The sequence below is a fragment of the Salvelinus namaycush genome, chromosome 7 (assembly GCF_016432855.1).
Source record: "Salvelinus namaycush isolate Seneca chromosome 7, SaNama_1.0, whole genome shotgun sequence".
NCBI lineage: Eukaryota > Metazoa > Chordata > Actinopteri > Salmoniformes > Salmonidae > Salvelinus > Salvelinus namaycush.
The window spans coordinates 54,227,951-54,249,181 of record NC_052313.1 but is presented as its reverse complement, the minus strand read 5'-3'; the positions used below and the strand labels follow the sequence as shown (position 1 = coordinate 54,249,181).

Here is a 21,231-nt window from a genome sequence, read left to right as displayed (position 1 = left end):
GTTGGTAGAACATGGTGCTTGTGTCTCAGTTGGTAGAACATGGTGCTTGTGTCTCAGTTGGTAGAACATGGTGCTGTGTGTCTCAGTGTTGGTAGAACATGGTGCTGTGTGTCTCAGTTGGTAGAACATGGTGCTGTGTGTCTCAGTTGTAGAACATGGTGCTTGTGTCTCAGTTGGTAGAACATGGTGCTTGTGTCTCAGTTGGTAGAACATGGTGCTTGTGTCTCAGTTGGTAGAACATGGTGCTTGTGTCTCAGTTGGTAGAACATGGTGCTGTGTGTCTCAGTTGGTAGAACATGGTGCTTGTGTCTCAGTTGGTAGAACATGGTGCTTGTGTCTCAGTTGGTAGAACATGGTGCTTGTGTCTCAGTTGGTAGAACATGGTGCTTGTGTCTCAGTTGGTAGAACATGGTGCTTGTGTCTCAGTTGGTAGAACATGGTGCTTGTGTCTCAGTTGGTAGAACATGGTGCTTGTGTCTCAGTTGGTAGAACATGGTGCTGTGTGTCTCAGTTGGTAGAACATGGTGCTGTGTGTCTCAGTTGGTAGAACATGGTGCTTGTGTCTCAGTTGGTAGAACATGGTGCTTGTGTCTCAGTTGGTAGAACATGGTGCTTGTGTCTCAGTTGGTAGAACATGGTGCTTGTGTCTCAGTTGGTAGAACATGGTGCTTGTGTCTCAGTTGGTAGAACATGGTGCTTGTGTCTCAGTTGGTAGAACATGGTGCTTGTGTCTCAGTTGGTAGAACATGGTGCTTGTGTCTCAGTTGGTAGAACATGGTGCTTGTGTCTCAGTTGGTAGAACATGGTGCTTGTGTCTCAGTTGGTAGAACATGGTGCTTGTGTCTCAGTTGGTAGAACATGGTGCTGTGTGTCTCAGTTGGTAGAACATGGTGCTTGTGTCTCAGTTGGTAGAACATGGTGCTGTGTGTCTCAGTTGGTAGAACATGGTGCTTGTGTCTCAGTTGGTAGAACATGGTGCTTGTGTCTCAGTTGGTAGAACATGGTGCTTGTGTCTCAGTTGGTAGAACATGGTGCTTGTGTCTCAGTTGGTAGAACATGGTGCTTGTGTCTCAGTTGGTAGAACATGGTGCTTGTGTCTCAGTTGGTAGAACATGGTGCTTGTGTCTCAGTTGGTAGAACATGGTGCTTGTGTCTCAGTTGGTAGAACATGGTGCTTGTGTCTCAGTTGGTAGAACATGGTGCTTGTGTCTCAGTTGGTAGAACATGGTGCTTGTGTCTCAGTTGGTAGAACATGGTGCTTGTGTCTCAGTTGGTAGAACATGGTGCTTGTGTCTCAGTTGGTAGAACATGGTGCTTGTGTCTCAGTTGGTAGAACATGGTGCTTGTGTCTCAGTTGGTAGAACATGGTGCTTGTGTCTCAGTTGGTAGAACATGGTGCTTGTGTCTCAGTTGGTAGAACATGGTGCTTGTGTCTCAGTTGGTAGAACATGGTGCTTGTGTCTCAGTTGGTAGAACATGGTGCTTGTGTCTCAGTTGGTAGAACATGGTGCTTGTGTCTCAGTTGGTAGAACATGGTGCTTGTGTCTCAGTTGGTAGAACATGGTGCTGTGTGTCTCAGTTGGTAGAACATGGTGCTTGTGTCCTCAGTTGGTAGAACATGGTGCTTGTGTCTCAGTTGGTAGAACATGGTGCTTGTGTCTCAGTTGGTAGAACATGGTGCTTGTGTCTCAGTTGGTAGAACATGGTGCTTGTGTCTCAGTTGGTAGAACATGGTGCTTGTGTCTCAGTTGGTAGAACATGGTGCTTGTGTCTCAGTTGGTAGAACATGGTGCTTGTGTCTCAGTTGGTAGAACATGGTGCTTGTGTCTCAGTTGGTAGAACATGGTGCTTGTGTCTCAGTTGGTAGAACATGGTGCTTGTGTCTCAGTTGGTAGAACATGGTGCTTGTGTCTCAGTTGGTAGAACATGGTGCTTGTGTCTCAGTTGGTAGAACATGGTGCTTGTGTCTCAGTTGGTAGAACATGGTGCTTGTGTCTCAGTTGGTAGAACATGGTGCTTGTGTCTCAGTTGGTAGAACATGGTGCTTGTGTCTCAGTTGGTAGAACATGGTGCTTGTGTCTCAGTTGGTAGAACATGGTGCTTGTGTCTCAGTTGGTAGAACATGGTGCTTGTGTCTCAGTTGGTAGAACATGGTGCTTGTGTCTCAGTTGGTAGAACATGGTGCTGTGTGTCTCAGTTGGTAGAACATGGTGCTTGTGTCTCAGTTGGTAGAACATGGTGCTTGTGTCTCAGTTGGTAGAACATGGTGCTTGTGTCTCAGTTGGTAGAACATGGTGCTTGTGTCTCAGTTGGTAGAACATGGTGCTTGTTGTCTCAGTTGGTAGAACATGGTGCTTGTGTCTCAGTTGGTAGAACATGGTGCTTGTGTCTCAGTTGGTAGAACATGGTGCTTGTGTCTCAGTTGGTAGAACATGGTGCTTGTGTCTCAGTTGGTAGAACATGGTGCTTGTGTCTCAGTTGGTAGAACATGGTGCTTGTGTCTCAGTTGGTAGAACATGGTGCTTGTGTCTCAGTTGGTAGAACATGGTGCTGTGTGTCTCAGTTGGTAGAACATGGTGCTTGTGTCTCAGTTGGTAGAACATGGTGCTTGTGTCTCAGTTGGTAGAACATGGTGCTTGTGTCTCAGTTGGTAGAACATGGTGCTTGTGTCTCAGTTGGTAGAACATGGTGCTTGTGTCTCAGTTGGTAGAACATGGTGCTTGTGTCTCAGTTGGTAGAACATGGTGCTTGTGTCTCAGTTGGTAGAACATGGTGCTTGTGTCTCAGTTGGTAGAACATGGTGCTTGTGTCTCAGTTGGTAGAACATGGTGCTTGTGTCTCAGTTGGTAGAACATGGTGCTTGTGTCTCAGTTGGTAGAACATGGTGCTTGTGTCTCAGTTGGTAGAACATGGTGCTTGTGTCTCAGTTGGTAGAACATGGTGCTTGTGTCTCAGTTGGTAGAACATGGTGCTTGTGTCTCAGTTGGTAGAACATGGTGCTTGTGTCTCAGTTGGTAGAACATGGTGCTTGTGTCTCAGTTGGTAGAACATGGTGCTTGTGTCTCAGTTGGTAGAACATGGTGCTTGTGTCTCAGTTGGTAGAACATGGTGCTTGTGTCTCAGTTGGTAGAACATGGTGCTTGTGTCTCAGTTGGTAGAACATGGTGCTTGTGTCTCAGTTGGTAGAACATGGTGCTTGTGTCTCAGTTGGTAGAACATGGTGCTTGTGTCTCAGTTGGTAGAACATGGTGCTGTGTGTCTCAGTTGGTAGAACATGGTGCTTGTGTCTCAGTTGGTAGAACATGGTGCTTGTGTCTCAGTTGGTAGAACATGGTGCTTGTGTCTCAGTTGGTAGAACATGGTGCTTGTGTCTCAGTTGGTAGAACATGGTGCTTGTGTCTCAGTTGGTAGAACATGGTGCTTGTGTCTCAGTTGGTAGAACATGGTGCTTGTGTCTCAGTTGGTAGAACATGGTGCTTGTGTCTCAGTTGGTAGAACATGGTGCTTGTGTCTCAGTTGGTAGAACATGGTGCTTGTGTCTCAGTTGGTAGAACATGGTGCTTGTGTCTCAGTTGGTAGAACATGGTGCTGTGTGTCTCAGTTGGTAGAACATGGTGCTTGTGTCTCAGTTGGTAGAACATGGTGCTTGTGTCTCAGTTGGTAGAACATGGTGCTTGTGTCTCAGTTGGTAGAACATGGTGCTTGTGTCTCAGTTGGTAGAACATGGTGCTGTGTGTCTCAGTTGGTAGAACATGGTGCTGTGTGTCTCAGTTGGTAGAACATGGTGCTGTGTGTCTCAGTTGGTAGAACATGGTGCTTGTGTCTCAGTTGGTAGAACATGGTGCTTGTGTCTCAGTTGGTAGAACATGGTGCTTGTGTCTCAGTTGGTAGAACATGGTGCTTGTGTCTCAGTTGGTAGAACATGGTGCTTGTGTCTCAGTTGGTAGAACATGGTGCTTGTGTCTCAGTTGGTAGAACATGGTGCTTGTGTCTCAGTTGGTAGAACATGGTGCTTGTGTCTCAGTTGGTAGAACATGGTGCTTGTGTCTCAGTTGGTAGAACATGGTGCTTGTGTCTCAGTTGGTAGAACATGGTGCTTGTGTCTCAGTTGGTAGAACATGGTGCTTGTGTCTCAGTTGGTAGAACATGGTGCTTGTGTCTCAGTTGGTAGAACATGGTGCTTGTGTCTCAGTTGGTAGAACATGGTGCTTGTGTCTCAGTTGGTAGAACATGGTGCTTGTGTCTCAGTTGGTAGAACATGGTGCTTGTGTCTCAGTTGGTAGAACATGGTGCTTGTGTCTCAGTTGGTAGAACATGGTGCTTGTGTCTCAGTTGGTAGAACATGGTGCTTGTGTCTCAGTTGGTAGAACATGGTGCTTGTGTCTCAGTTGGTAGAACATGGTGCTGTGTGTCTCAGTTGGTAGAACATGGTGCTGTGTGTCTCAGTTGGTAGAACATGGTGCTTGTGTCTCAGTTGGTAGAACATGGTGCTTGTGTCTCAGTTGGTAGAACATGGTGCTTGTGTCTCAGTTGGTAGAACATGGTGCTTGTGTCTCAGTTGGTAGAACATGGTGCTTGTGTCTCAGTTGGTAGAACATGGTGCTTGTGTCTCAGTTGGTAGAACATGGTGCTTGTGTCTCAGTTGGTAGAACATGGTGCTTGTGTCTCAGTTGGTAGAACATGGTGCTTGTGTCTCAGTTGGTAGAACATGGTGCTTGTGTCTCAGTTGGTAGAACATGGTGCTTGTGTCTCAGTTGGTAGAACATGGTGCTTGTGTCTCAGTTGGTAGAACATGGTGCTTGTGTCTCAGTTGGTAGAACATGGTGCTTGTGTCTCAGTTGGTAGAACATGGTGCTTGTGTCTCAGTTGGTAGAACATGGTGCTTGTGTCTCAGTTGGTAGAACATGGTGCTTGTGTCTCAGTTGGTAGAACATGGTGCTTGTGTCTCAGTTGGTAGAACATGGTGCTTGCAACGCCGGGGTTGATGGTTTGATTCCCACTGGGGGACCAGTATGAAAAGAAAAAGAAATCTGAAAATGTACAGAATGCACTTACGTAAGTTGGCTGAATGGCCTTTGGGTGTTGGACTGTTCTTGATACACACAGGAAACTGTTGAGTAATGAAAAACCCTGTAGCATTGCAGTTCTTGACACACTCAAAACAGTGCGACTGGCATCTACTATTATACCCTGTTTTAAAGCACTTAAATTGTTTGCCTAACCCATTCACCCTCTGAATGGCACACAATCCATGTCTCAAGACTTAAACATCCTCCTTTAACCCGTCTCCTCCCCTTCATCTACACTGATTGAAGTGGATGTAACAAGTGACATCAATAAGGGATCATAGCTTCAACCTGGATTCACTTGGTCAGTCTGTCATGGGAAGAGCAGGTGTTCCTAATGTGTTCTATACTCAGGACATCTTAAGCTTTCCAGAGAACATAAGATTATGAATCAACTGTCAGAATGGAGTTCAATCAGTGATCTGGGATGGTGTAGCGGTTAGGGCAGCTGCCTGTACAAACAAGCCTACCTTGTCAGCGTGGATTTGATTCCAGCCATTCTGGCACAAATCACTCAATTCCCCTTTTTGACTTGATTTAGTTACACGTTTCAAATATGGACAGATACCTTGACAAGAAATGACTGCACCAGACACTTTTAATAAAGACAGTTGTCTTTAATTGATAACATCAATAGGAAACTAATTCAATAATAACAGTAGGTTACACCAACATTAGTTTCCATTCATACAAAGTGTTGTGTAAATGCCACAGTAGATTTGCCGTGGTAAACGAGGAAATTCTTCATTTCAATTATTACGGAATGCTTGTCAACTAGATGAATCACCCCGCCGGTCAAAAAGGACCAAGTTGTTCCGATGACAATACCAACTGAGGTCGAACATCTTTTGAAAGACTTTGGTTGCAAGCAGGACACTGACATCGTCTTTTAGGGAGCGGTAGTGACTGTATTGACGGTTTAACTAGTGTCATGGAGGGTTGCAATAGGCTGCAATACCCGTTAGCCTATCCATTGTCACATTCTGCCTGCGTTTACATAGGCAGCCCATTTCTGACCTTTTTTTTCACTCATTGGTCATTTGACCAATCAGATGAGCTCTGAAAAAAATGATGATATGAAAGGTGTGATGTGATTGGTCAAAATACCGATTAGTGGAAAAAATATCAGAATTGGGCTGCCTGTGAAAACCTATAGTAGGCTACTGTTTGTGTTTCCCTGGCAGAGTGGATGAGCTGAGGTGGGCCATCAGTTGATTGCTAACCGATTGAACAGCTTGTTGAACAGCTGATTTTACCATCCCCACTCCTGCAATTCGCACCCACCCTGTCTAATCACGCCGACAATGATTCGGTCATTATCATTCAAGAATCTGAGTTTTCCGCACCTATGTGTTCATGTTAGAATTCTCCCACTGCATATTATCAGGCCCAGCTTATATCATCATAATAATGTATGATCATTATATTATAAACCTATTATTATTCGTAAAGATATTTTTTAAGAAGTGGGGCAGTCCCAGTCCTTTCATAACTTGTAGTTTTTATGTAACCACTGGACAACACAGACGCTGAAGCCAACAATACTGTATCCTGCCTATTGCTTACCTTCAACATATAATAAAACAATTTATTTAAAAAAAAAACTGATTTACCCCTTACAAATATGTCCATTTGTTATAATCCACATAAGAATTCACACAAGACACACTGTAGCCTGAACATAGCCTACAAAGGCTACTTGAACTGACGCCCAGTAGACCTGCGGTCTAAAAATAGCCTATAAACACAAAGAGACTGATGGAACAGATCGGAAAGTTTAGCTTAAAATGTTGATAAACTATTACTTCTTCACATTATAATCATAGCAATGAACACGTGGTAATATGAACACGTGGTACTATGGACACGTGGTAATATGAACACGTGGTAATATGAACACATGGTAACACGTGGTAATATGAACACGTGGTAATATGAACACGTGGTAATATGAACACATGGTAATATCAACACGTGGTAATATGAACACCTGGTAACACGTGGTAATATGAACACGTGGTAATATGAACACGCGGTAATATGAACACGCGGTAATATGAACACGCGGTAATATGAACACGCGGTAATATGAACACGCGGTAATATGAACACGCGGTAATATGAACACGCGGTAATATGAACACGTGGTAATATGAACACATGGTAATATCAACACATGGTAATATCAACACGTGGTAATATGAACACGTGGTAATATGAACACGTGGTAATATGAACACCTGGTAATATGAACACGTGGTAATATGAACACGCGGTAATATCAACACGTGGTAATATGAACACGCGGTAATATGAACACATGGTAACACGTGGTAATATGAACACGTGGTAATATGAACACGTGGTAATATGAACACGTGGTAACACGTGGTAATATGAACACGCGGTAACACGTGGTAATATGAACACGTGGTAATATGAACACGTGGTAATATGAACACGTGGTAATATGAACACGCGGTAATATCAACACGCGGTAATATGAACACGTGGTAATATGAACACGTGGTAATATGAACACGCGGTAATATGAACACGTGGTAACACGTGGTAATATGAACACGTGGTAATATGAACATGTGGTAATATGAACACGTGGTAATATGAACACGCGGTAATATGAACACGCGGTAATATGAACACGCGGTAATATGAACACGCGGTAATATGAACACGTGGTAATATGAACCCATGGTAATATGAACACGCGGTAATATGAACACGTGGTAATATGAACACGTGGTAATATGAACACGTGGTAATATGAACACGTGGTAATATGAACACGCGGTAATATGAACACGCGGTAATATGAACACGTGGTAATATGAACACGCGGTAATATGAACACGTGGTAATATGAACACGTGGTAATATGAACACATGGTAATATGAACACGCGGTAACACGTGGTAATATGAACACGTGGTAATATGAACACGTGGTAATATCAACACGCGGTAATATGAACACGCGGTAATATGAACACATGGTAATATGAACACGTGGTAATATGAACACGTGGTAATATGAACACGTGGTAATATGAACACGTGGTAATATCAACACGTGGTAATATGAACACGCGGTAATATGAACACATGGTAACATGTGGTAATATGAACACATGGTAACACGTGGTAATATGAACACGTGGTATTATGAACACGTGGTAATATCAACACGTGGTAATATGAACACGTGGTAATATGAACACGCGGTAATATGAACACGTGGTAATATGAACACGCGGTAATATGAACACGCGGTAATATGAACACGTGGTAACACGTGGTAATATGAACACGTGGTAACACGTGGTAATATGAACACGCGGTAATATGAACACGTGGTAATATGAACACGTGGTAATATCAACACGTGGTAATATCAACACGTGGTAATATCAACACGTGGTAATATCAACACATGGTAATATGAACACGTGGTAATATGAACACGCGGTAATATGAACACGCGGTAATATGAACACGCGGTAATATGAACACGTGGTAATATGAACACGTGGTAATATGAACACGTGGTAACACGTGGTAATATGAACACGCGGTAATATGAACACGTGGTAATATGAACACATGGTAATATCAACACATGGTAATATGAACACGTGGTAATATGAACACGCGGTAATATGAACACATGGTAATATGAACACGTGGTAATATGAACACGTGGTAATATGAACACGTGGTAATATGAACACGTGGTAATATGAACACATGGTAATACGTGGTAATATGAACACGTGGTAATATGAACACATGGTAATATCAACACGCGGTAATATGAACACGCGGTAATATGAACACATGGTAATATGAACACGTGGTAATATGAACACGTGGTAATATGAACACGTGGTAATATGAACACGTGGTAATATGAACAGGCGGTAATATGAACACGTGGTAATATGAACACGTGGTAATATGAACACGCGGTAATATGAACACGCGGTAATATGAACACATGGTAACACGTGGTAATATGAACACGTGGTAATATGAACACGTGGTAATATGAACACGTGGTAACACGTGGTAATATGAACACGCGGTAACACGTGGTAATATGAACACGTGGTAATATGAACACGTGGTAATATGAACACGTGGTAATATGAACACGCGGTAATATCAACACGTGGTAATATGAACACGTGGTAATATGAACACGCGGTAATATGAACACGTGGTAACACGTGGTAATATGAACACGTGGTAATATGAACACGTGGTAACACGTGGTAATATGAACACGTGGTAATATGAACCCATGGTAATATGAACACGCGGTAATATGAACACGTGGTAATATGAACACGTGGTAATATGAACACGTGGTAATATGAACACGCGGTAATATGAACACGTGGTAATATGAACACGCGGTAATATGAACACGTGGTAATATGAACACGTGGTAATATGAACACATGGTAATATGAACACGCGGTAACACGTGGTAATATGAACACGTGGTAATATGAACACGTGGTAATATCAACACGTGGTAATATGAACACGTGGTAATATGAACACGTGGTAATATGAACACGTGGTAATATCAGCACGTGGTAATATGAACACGTGGTAATATGAACACGTGGTAATATGAACACGTGGTAATATGAACACGCGGTAATATGAACACATGGTAACATGTGGTAATATGAACACATGGTAACACGTGGTAATATGAACACGTGGTATTATGAACACGTGGTAATATGAACACGTGGTAATATGAACACGTGGTAATATGAACACCTGGTAATATGAACACGTGGTAATATGAACACGTGGTAATATCAACACGTGGTAATATGAACACGTGGTAATATGAACACGTGGTAATATGAACACGTGGTAATATCAACACGCGGTAATATGAACACGCGGTAATATCAACACGTGGTAATATGAACACGTGGAAATATCAACACGTGGAAATATCAACACGCGGTAATATCAACACGTGGTAATATGAACACGTGGTAATATGAACACGTTCCAATATGCAAGTAGTGGGAAAACACCAGTCTAATGCGCACCACATATTCCCGCAGTTTCATGTGACAGAGATGGAAATACATATCAGTTAAAAACTCAGAGAGAGGGGAGATGTAAACTATTTGCATGTGAATGTCTGGCTCAGTTGACAGCCCCATTCATCTATTAAATCAGTGTCCTGCACACATCAATGAACCATCACCCTGTTCTCTCCCAGCTTCATAGTCGGAAGGAGGTGTATAATTCCCTATTACAGGACTACAGTATGCACAGCCAATCACAGACACCATCCTTTATTTAAGAGTCAGCCCCCCCTGTTGGACTATAAATTGTACATATTGCTAGTTGGGCCATGGGGTGTGGGCATTCCAATGAGTTGGGTCCGGGGCTGTTGGATCAGAATCTGTTGTATTTATTAACAGTTTAAGGTACAATGTAGGTACGCTACTGCATTGAAAAGCCTACAAACACCGCTTCCAGCTGTCCCCTGGCGGCGATTCTAAATATTCAATATTCATTCAAATCCTCTTGCTGCAAGATCATTTTACTCCTGCGACAAAAATGGGTCAAATTAAGATCCGACATCTGTAGAGTGCCATTTTCAGACGCAGCCAATGTCTTGGCCATGTAAAACATTGGTAAACAACGTGGGCGTCCAAAATGACACCCTATTCCCTATGTAGTGCACTACTTTAGACCAGGACCCATAGGGAATAGTGCACTACTTTAGATCAGGACCCATAGGGAATAGTGCACTACTTTTGACCAGGGCCCATAGGGAATAGTGCACTACTTTTGACCAGGAAAAATCAGTGCACTATATAGGGAGTAGGGTGCCATTTCAGACACAGACAATGGCTTATTCCCAAAACCTCTAGGGTCTTACGTTACAGACAACATCTAGCCAGTCAAGACAATACACAGAAGTAACATACTACAATAACATAGACATTTCAATACCCACATGAGGTGAAGAATTGTTGGCACAACACACTGACTTACCAATATGAAGGCACATCAACTGCATATTAACTGCACATATTGACCACATTACTGTATGACAGAGCTGTACCACAGAGCTGTACCACATTACTGTACCACAGAGCTGTACCACATTACTGTACCACATTACTGTACCACATTACTGTACCACATTACTGTATGACAGAGCTGTACCACAGAGCTGTACCACATTACTGTACCACAGAGCTGTACCACATTACTGTACCACAGAGCTGTACCACATTACTGTATCACAGAGCTGTACCACATTACTGTATCACAGAGCTGTACCACATTACTGTATCACAGAGCTGTACCACATTACTGTACCACAGAGCTGTACCACATTACTGTACCACATTACTGTATGACAGAGCTGTACCACAGAGCTGTACCACATTACTGTACCACAGAGCTGTACCACATTACTGTACCACAGAGCTGTACCACATTACTGTACCACAGAGCTGTACCACATTACTGTACCACAGAGCTGTACCACATTACTGTATCACAGAGCTGTACCACATTACTGTACCACAGAGCTGTACCACATTACTGTACCACAGAGCTGTACCACATTACTGTACCACATTACTGTACCACATTACTGTACCACATTACTGTATGACAGAGCTGTACCACAGAGCTGTACCACATTACTGTACCACAGAGCTGTACCACATTACTGTACCACAGAGCTGTACCACATTACTGTATCACAGAGCTGTACCACATTACTGTACCACAGAGCTGTACCACATTACTGTACCACAGAGCTGTACCACATTACTGTACCACATTACTGTACCACATTACTGTACCACATTACTGTATGACAGAGCTGTACCACAGAGCTGTACCACATTACTGTACCACAGAGCTGTACCACATTACTGTACCACAGAGCTGTACCACATTACTGTATCACAGAGCTGTACCACATTACTGTACCACAGAGCTGTACCACATTACTGTATCACAGAGCTGAACCACATTACTGTATCACAGAGCTGTACCACATTACTGTATCACAGAGCTGTACCACATTACTGTACCACAGAGCTGAACCACAGAGCTGTACCACAGAGCTGTACCACATTACTGTATCACATTACCGTATCACAGAGCTGTACCACAGAGCTGTACCACATTACTGTACCACAGAGCTGTACCACAGAGCTGTACCACATTACTGTATCACAGAGCTGTACCACATTACTGTATGACAGAGCTGTACCACAGAGCTGTACCACATTACTGTACCACAGAGCTGTACCACAGAGCTGTACCACATTACTGTATCACAGAGCTGAACCACAGAGCTGTACCACATTACTGTACCACAGAGCTGTACCACAGAGTTGAACCAAAGAGCTGTAACACAGAGCTGAACCAAAGAGCTGTACCACAGAGCTGTACCACAGAGCTGTACCACAGAGCTGAAACACAGAGCTGAAACACAGAGCTGAACCACAGAGCTGAACCACAGAGCTGTACCACAGAGCTGAACCACAGAGCTGAAACACAGAGCTGGACCACAGAGCTGAACCACAGAGCTGTAACACAGAGCTGTAACACAGAGCTGAAACACAGAGCTGAACCACAGAGCTGAAACACAGACCTGAACCACAGAGCTGAAACACAGAGCTGTAACACAGAGCTGTACCACAGAGCTGTACCACAGAGCTGAACCACAGAACTGAACCACAGAGCTGTACCACAGAGCTGTACCACAGAGCTGAACCACAGCGCTGAACCACAGCGCTGTACCACAGAGCTGTACCACAGAGTAACATTATGTACATATAGTACATGGCACCAATCGTCGTCCACCAACTGGTGCCCAGCCCACATGGGCATATAGGACACCATATCAAGTAACAAAACACTACATTAAACAAATGTAATGCCTTTAACAATTAAATGTGTAATTAGCAAACACATGTTCAAATACATAAAGGTACACATACTGTTCAAATACATAAAGGTGCACATACTGTTCAAATACATAAAGGTACACATACTGTTCAAATACATAAAGGTACACATACTGTTCAAATACATAAAGGTACACATACTGTTCAAATACATAAAGGTACACATACTGTTCAAATACATAAAGGTACACATACTGTTCAAATACATAAAGGTACACATACTGTTCAAATACATAAAGGTACACATACTGTTCAAATACATAAAGGTACACATACTGTTCAAATACATAAAGGTGCACTCTTCTATGTAAGTCATCTATATAGCTGCTGTAGCTGCTGTGGGATCTTGATTAAGGGCTCAATACAACCAAACAGGTCAGGAAACACTCTCAGGTGATTCCAGATTAGCGGCCATTTCAAAGGGTGAGCAATTTCCCCACTCCCACCCGACCCATCTGCATACCGCACTTGAACCTTTGATATCCCTTGGTTCTTCTATTCCCTTGGTCCTACCATCCGACTGTCTGTCTGTCTGTCTGTCTGCCTCACATTCTCTCCTCTTGGTAGACCTGTCTGTCTGTCTCACACTCTCTCCTCTTGGTAGACCTGTCTGTCTGTCTCACACTCTCTCCTCTTGGTAGACCTGTCTGTCTGTCTGTCTGTCTGTTTCACATTCTCTCCTCTTGGTAGACCTGTCTGTCTGTCTGTCTCACATTCTCTCCTCTTGGTAGGTCTGTCTGTCTGTCTGTCTGTCTGTCTGTCTGTCTGTCTGTCTGTCTGTCTGTCTGTCTGTCTGTCTGTCTGTCTGTCTGTCTGTCTGTCTCACATTCTCTCCTCTAGGTAGACCTGTCTGTCTGTCTCACACTCTTTCCTCTTGGTAGACCTGTCTGTCTGTCTGTCTGTCTGTCTGTCTGTCTGTCTGTCTGTCTGTCTGTCTGTCTGTCTGTCTGTCTGTCTGTCTGTCTGTCTGTCTGTCTGTCTGTCTCACATTCTCTCCTCTTGGTAGACCTGTCTGTCTCACATTCTCCCCTCTTGGTAAACCTGTATGTCTATCTCTCTCCTACCGTCCACCTCTCTGTCTGTCTCTCTCCTACTGTCCACCTCTGTCTCTCTCCTACCGTCCACCGATCTGTCTGTCTGTCTCTCTCCTACCGTCCACCACTCTGTCTGTCTCTCTCTTACCATCCACCTCTGTCTGTCTCTCTCTTACCGTCCACCTCTGTCTGTCTCTCTCTTACCGTCCACCTCTGTCTGTCTCTCTCCTACCGTCCACCTCTCTGTCTGTCTCTCTCTTACCATCCACCCATCTGTCTCTCACACACTGTCCTCCTGACAGATGTGTTTTCCATGAATAAAGCTCAGACTGGCCACTGAGTGGTTGGTGGTCCTGAGGGACGTCATGTGTGTGTTGTTCCTGTTCCTCTGGCTCTGGGACCTCTTCACCAGGGCTCGACAACAACAACACAGCTGCTTGTTGAAGCGCTTCTGGAAACTCTTGCTGAGCAGGTAGAGGGCGAAGGGGTTGACACAGGAGTTAGTGAAGGCCAGGATGCGGGCTCCCACGGTGAAGATGAAGTGGGCCATGGAGGTGTCGACTTCGGAGTAGTGGTAGGAGCGGTTGAGGTAGATCACGTGACAGGGGAGCCAGCACACGGCGAACAGGCCCACGAACACCAGGACAGTCTTGGCAAGGCGCTTCCTGGACTCTATCTGTGATGTTGTGGAGAGAGAGAGGTGAAGATGAAGAAGAAGAAGAAAATAGAAGAGATGATGAAGAAGAAGAACAAGAAGAGATGATGAAGAAGAAGAAAATAGAAGAGATGATGAAGAAGAAGAACAAGAAGAGATGATGAAGAAGAAGAAAATAGAAGAGATGATGAACAAGAAGAAGAAAATAGAAGATGATGATGAAGAAGAAGAACAAGAAGAAGAAAATAGAAGATGATGATGAAGAAGAAGAAAATAGAAAAGATGATGAAGAAGAAGAACAAGAAGAAGAAAATAGAAAATGATGATGAAGAAGAAGAAGAAAATAGAAGATGATGATGAAGAAGAAAAAAATAGAAGAGATGATGAAGAAGAGAGACCCACCTGTCTTCTGACGTGCACGTTGCCCTCCACCGGCATATTATAGGCACTCCTGATCAGGCTCCTGGCGATGAACAGGTAATAGACTGATATAACCGACAGAGGAATGACATAGAAGATGAGGAAGGAGGCCATGGAGTGGATCTTGGGGTGCAGTTCACCATCGTGGGGATAGGGGGCGCAGGTGATGAAGGTCTCATTGGTGCTGTGGATGCTGAACGAGCGGAGGTCTGAGAAGACAGCCTCGGGGACAGCCAGGGTCATGGAGAAGAGCCAGATCACTGCAGCCCGCAGGACGATCCTCGCCGGGCTGTTGGAGGCCTGGATGTCCATGGGCTTCACGATTGCCTTGTACCTGGAGGATGAGGAGGAGGAAGAAAACATGTTCTCCTCAACCTAGGTCACATGTTCAGAAATATGTGTGACGTATGATTCTTGATCTCTGCTTGCCTTATACAGATGTCTTGCTAGCATTTGGGCTGTGTTCCGAATGGCACCCTATTTCCTATGTGGAACAAAGCAATATAAAGGCACCCTATTCCCTATGTGGAACAGTGCAATATAAAGGCACCCTATTCCCTATGTGGAACAGTGCAATATAAAGGCACCCTATTCCCTATGTGGAACAGTGCAATATAAAGGCACCCTATTCCCTATGTGGAACAGTGCAATATAAAGGCACCCTATTCCCTATGTGGAACAGTGCAATATAAAGGCACCCTATTCCCTATGTGGAACAGTGCAATATAAAGGCACCCTATTCCCTATATGGAACAGTGCAATATAAAGGCACCCTATTCCCTATGTGGAACAGTGCAATATAAAGGCACCCTATTCCCTATATGGAACAGTGCAATATAAAGGCACCCTATTCCCTATGTGGAACAGTGCAATATAAAGGCACCCTATTCCCTATGTGGAACAGTGCAATATAAAGGCACCCTATTCCCTATGTGGAACAGTGCAATATAAAGGCACCCTATTCCCTATGTGGAACAGTGCAATATAAAGGCACCCTATTCCCTATATGGAACAGTGCAATATAAAGGCACCCTATTCCCTATGTGGAACAGTGCAATATAAAGGCACCCTATTCCCTATGTGGAACAGTGCAATATAAAGGCACCCTATTCCCTATGTGGAACAGTGCAATATAAAGGCACCCTTTTCCCTATGTGGAACAGTGCAATATAAAGGCACCCTATTCCCTATGTGGAACAGTGCAATATAAAGGCACCCTATTCCCTATGTGGAACAGTGCAATATAAAGACACCCTATTCCCTATGTGGAACAGTGCAATATAAAGGCACCCTATTCCCTATGTGGAACAGTGCAATATAAAGGCACCCTATTCCCTATGTGGAACAGTGCAATATAAAGGCACCCTATTCCCTATGTGGAACAGTGCAATATAAAGGCACCCTATTCCCTATGTGGAACAGTGCAATATAAAGGCACCCTATTCCCTATGTGGAACAGTGCAATATAAAGGCACCCTATTCCCTATGTGGAACAGTGCAATATAAAGGCACCCTATTCCCTATGTGGAACAGTGCAATATAAAGGCACCCTATTCCCTATGTGGAACAGTGCAATATAAAGGCACCCTATTCCCTATGTGGAACAGTGCAATATAAAGGGAAGAAGGTGCCCGTTGGGACACAGACAGTTTTCTCTAACCATGTGCTATCCTTCAAACCCCATTGTTCTCCAATCAACTCTACATTCGCCTGTTTCTCCATTTTTCTTCATATTTCAATCCCCTCGGTTCCTTTTACTGTTTGGTAAAGAGCGTCATGTCTGCTACCTGAATGAATATTTTGTATTGACGTCGTTATATTCCTTCCATTCTATTCATTCTATTCTATTCATTCTATTCTATTCCTTCCATTCTATTCATTATATTCTATTCATTCTATTCTATTCATTCTATTATATTCCTTCCATTCTATTCATTATATTCATTATATTCTATTCATTCTATTATATTCATTCCATTCTATTCATTCTATTCTATTCATTCTATTATATTCCTTCCATTCTATTCATTATATTCTATTCATTCTATTATATTCCTTCCATTCTATTCATTCTATTCTATTCATTATATTCTATTCATTATATTCTATTAATTCTATTATATTCCTTCCATTCTATTCCTTCTATTCTATTCCTTCCATTATATTCCTTCCATGCATTCTATTATATTCCTTCTATTATATTCCTTCCATTCTATTCATTCTATTATTTTCATTCCATTCTATTCATTCTATTCCTTTTATCTATCCACACAGCAGATTATACAGAAGACACATTCTACTTTCAATAGTATTTGAAATCTTTTAAATACACTACATGAATAAAATGTATGTGGACAGCTGCTCGTCGAACATCTCATTCCAAAATCATGGGCATTAATATGGAGTTGGTTCCTCCTTTGCTGCTATAACATCCTCCACTCTTCTGGGAAGACTTTCCACTAGATGTTGGAACATTGCTGGGGGGAATTTCTTCCATTAGTGAGGTTGGACACTAATGTTGGGCGATTAGGCCTGGCTCGCAGTCGGCATTCCAATTCATCCCAAAGGTGTTCGATTTGGTTGAGGTCAGGACTCTGTGCAGACCAGTCAAGTTCTTCCACACCAATCTTGACAAACCATTTCTGTATGGACCTCGCTTTGTGTACAGGGGCATTGTCATGCTGAAAATGGAAAGGGCCTTCCCCAAATTGTTGCCACAAAGTTGGAAGTACAGAATCGTCTAGAATGTTGTTGTATGCTGTAGGGTTAAGATTTCCCTTCACTAAGGGGCCAAGCCCGAACCATGAAAAACAGCCCCAGACCTTATTCCACCTCCACCAATCTTTACAGTTGGCACTACGCATTGGGGCAGATAGCATTCTCCTGGCATCCGCCAAACCCAGGTTCGTCTGTCGGACTGCCAGAGAACGCGTTTCCACTGCTCCAGAGTCCAATGGCGGCGAGCTTTACACGACGCTTGGCATTGAGCATGATCTTCTGCTTGTGTGCGACTGCTCGGCCATGGAAACCCATTTCAACCCGACCAACAGTTCTGTGCTGACAGATGACTTTTACTTGCTACGCGCTTCAGCACTTGTCTCCTTCTGTGAGCTTGTGTGGCCTACGCTGAGCCATTGTTGCTCCTAGGCGTTTTCACTTCACAATAACAGCACTTGTCTCCTTCTGTGAGCTTGTGTGGCCTACGCTGAGCCATTGTTGCTCCTAGGCGTTTCCACTTCACAATAACAGCACTTCCAGTTGACCGGGGAAGCTCTAAGTGGGTAGAAATTTGACGAACTGACTTGTTGGAAAGGTAACATCCTATGACGGTGCCACATTGACAGTCACTGAGCTCTTCATTAAGGCCATTCTACTGCCAATATTTGTCTATGGTGATTGCATGGCTGTGTGCTCGATTTTATACACCTGTCAGCAACGGGTGTGGTTGAAATAGCCAAATCCACTCATTTGAAAAGGGTGTCCACATACTCTAGTATATATAGTCCACCTGTAGTGTTTTCTCCTGCATGCCTGGAGTGCCAGGTTCCATTGCGCATTGAGGCAAGCTCAATCAAGCACAGATAAAGTTCATTGAAATGATCTCATTGTATTTTAACCTAGGTTTTGAAAGTATATGGGTAGGATTTAAACGGAGGAAACGTTGGGAAGCTAGTGAGGAGAGGGGGGTATCTGTCATTTATGAATGGATTATTATCTGCTAATGGGATCGTAGGCTAAATGAGAGACATTAGATCAAAGACACAGAACATTGTAATAGGCTAGCTAGAGACTGTATCATTATATGGCTGACATGGTGATGGTCAGTCTATATAATGGATGTCTTCTCCTCCCACTCCACAGTGATGCACACTTTATGGCAGCGTTCCAAATGGAACCCCAAATGAAACCCTATTCCCTAGTGCACTACTTTTGACCAGAGCCCCGTGGATACATAGGGATTAATAGGTTGGTTGTGGGAAGTTGTGTGGGAAGGATATAGTCTATGACCCCCCCACAACACACAGCCACGCCCATGCATGCAAGCACCGTCACTCGTTTACTCATTCACTGCCACGAACACACACACACACGCGCGCGAAGTCGCACACACACACATTTCTACTCATATGTCAGATCACATTTCTGTGACTCTAGCACATCTCATATCTCACATCAAAGTATGATCCCATTGAACCGAATGCGTAATAACGCAACAGAGTAGATCAGATTGTTTCTGCATTGTCTCAGTAGTAGCATGTTCTTGACAGGTTGTACCCATACCGTTGTTTAAATTCATATTATTTCCAGCTCGGTAGAGTTCAGCCGAAGAACCTCTTCCCCGCCAGAGGTGCGTTCAGAGAATCTTCGATAAGGATGGCAAGCTATCCCGTTTTCATCATTTTACCTAAAGGACAATATGTTGAGCTAAAAGTAACTACAAGTCTACAACCATTTAACTATACAAATCTACATTCAAATACCAGATCAGTTGGCAATGGGATGTGTTGGATAACTAAACGTCCATGTTGCAATATGAGTGTAGTAGGCTAAACATAAAGTGAAGGCTATTTACCTATCAGCAGACAACGCAGTCAGGGTAAAAACAGACACTCCGACGGAGGTGAGTTGGATGAATGGTATGAGTTTACATCCAACTCTCCCGAAGAGCCACTCGTCCGCGAGGTACCGACTGGCATCCACCGGCGCGCAAGTAACCAGGAGGACCAAGTCCCCGAACGCGAGACTCGACATGAAGAGGTTGGGGACATTCCGCACGGATTTAGAGGAAGACAATGTCTTGATGAGGGTTATGTTACCGATTAGTCCCACGACTATGATGACTCCATAAATGGCAGTGATGGCGATGCTGATGTAGTACATGGATTGTTCCGAAGTGGCCCCTGTGTGATTACCGTGGTGCGCCCATTTGGACACATTCTGGTATAAATCCAGTTCTTGTGTAATATTAAAAGGTTCTTCGAATGACATTCTCTCAACATCCCATGTCTTGTTTATGGAGTCTATAAAAGTTTAAATAAAAATCGTTTCATTTGCCTTATTGATAGTCTCCAACTGGTGCGTAGAAAAATAAATTTCCACTTTGGAGAGTTTTACTCTGACGTAATAGGCTATATTTATATTATCCGATTTGAAAGTGTTATTTCATAGACGTCGCGCGCGGTCTACCTATGGTCCCCAATCCCAACACTGACTGAGGTGGGGTTGTATTGACTAGACCACGCGACTTCTACTGTTCTTTAAATGCGCGTGCGCAAAATGCGCTTTTCTGTTCTCTTGCGCGCGCTGTGGGTCTGCGCTCTCTGTCAGCAGTCTCTCAAGAACGAATAAACCTTTTTTCCCGGGACAGTCTTTTTATTAACTTAATTTTAGCATTTGTTTACAATGATACAAAACACAATTGTCTAAATTAAAATGCAATACATATTGTAGTGTAGTTAGTAGTTTTGGTTACCTGAGCTGAACTTGAACCTGCAACCTTGCAGCCACTCACTAATTCAACACCACATAATTGACAGTTCAGCCAAAGACCCCATGGGCGAATCTCAATTGAATTTCTGTGATTCCTCACATCCTCTCTCCTCTGACTTCATCCAATGGATTTTGAGAAGGTGAGGAGAAAGGACGTGAGGAATCCAGAAAATGCAATTGATTTTGTACCATTGGCGCTACTTGAATGCACTATTATTGAGCTCATATAGACAACATATCATATGTGTGTGTGATGGATTATGTATATTGATTGTGTATAATTGATTGTATATGATTGAACTCATCATCCTATCCCCAGGGACATTGGTGTTTTCACTTAGTAATAGAACAAGTGAGCGAACATTGACATAAGAGCTATTGACCACTGGTGACACTGATTTCATATCAATTGTGAGCTGGCAGCAAAAGCCTCAGAAAGTGAAAAGTGCCTGGTGTTTCATGGAGAAGTGATAATACCCAACCATTATTTTTATTGAACCTTGTTTCATACAGGTTATACTCATTGACAAACAATCTCTTTTACTAGAGAGGGCATTAATGGTCCTA

At 43.3% G+C, this 21,231-nt stretch overlaps 1 protein-coding gene across 1 annotated transcript; it reads right to left on the bottom strand.

The window, feature by feature from the left end:
* Positions 1-14,379: 14,379 nt before the first annotated feature.
* LOC120050843 (gastrin-releasing peptide receptor-like) lies at positions 14,380-20,055 on the bottom strand. The gene is made up of 3 exons (XM_038997371.1): positions 19,748-20,055; positions 15,157-15,508; positions 14,380-14,775 (listed from the first exon to the last, which is right to left on the bottom strand). The coding sequence occupies exons 1-3, from the start codon at positions 20,053-20,055 to the stop codon at positions 14,380-14,382; spliced, it is 1,056 nt and encodes a 351-aa protein (XP_038853299.1).
* Positions 20,056-21,231: the final 1,176 nt, after the last annotated feature.

What these genes read in the sequence shown, in the direction of transcription:
- LOC120050843 (XM_038997371.1), bottom strand. Translation starts at nt 20,055, where the DNA reads ATGTACTACATCAGCATCGCCATCACTGCCATTTATGGAGTCATCATA. An exon ending in ACTGCGTTGTCTGCTGATAG is followed by an intron (nt 15,509 to 19,747) that starts GTAAATAGCCTT and finishes CTCATCCTCCAG; the next exon opens with GTACAAGGCAATCGTGAAGC. An exon ending in ACGTGCACGTCAGAAGACAG is followed by an intron (nt 14,776 to 15,156) that starts GTGGGTCTCTCT and finishes ACAACATCACAG; the next exon opens with ATAGAGTCCAGGAAGCGCCT.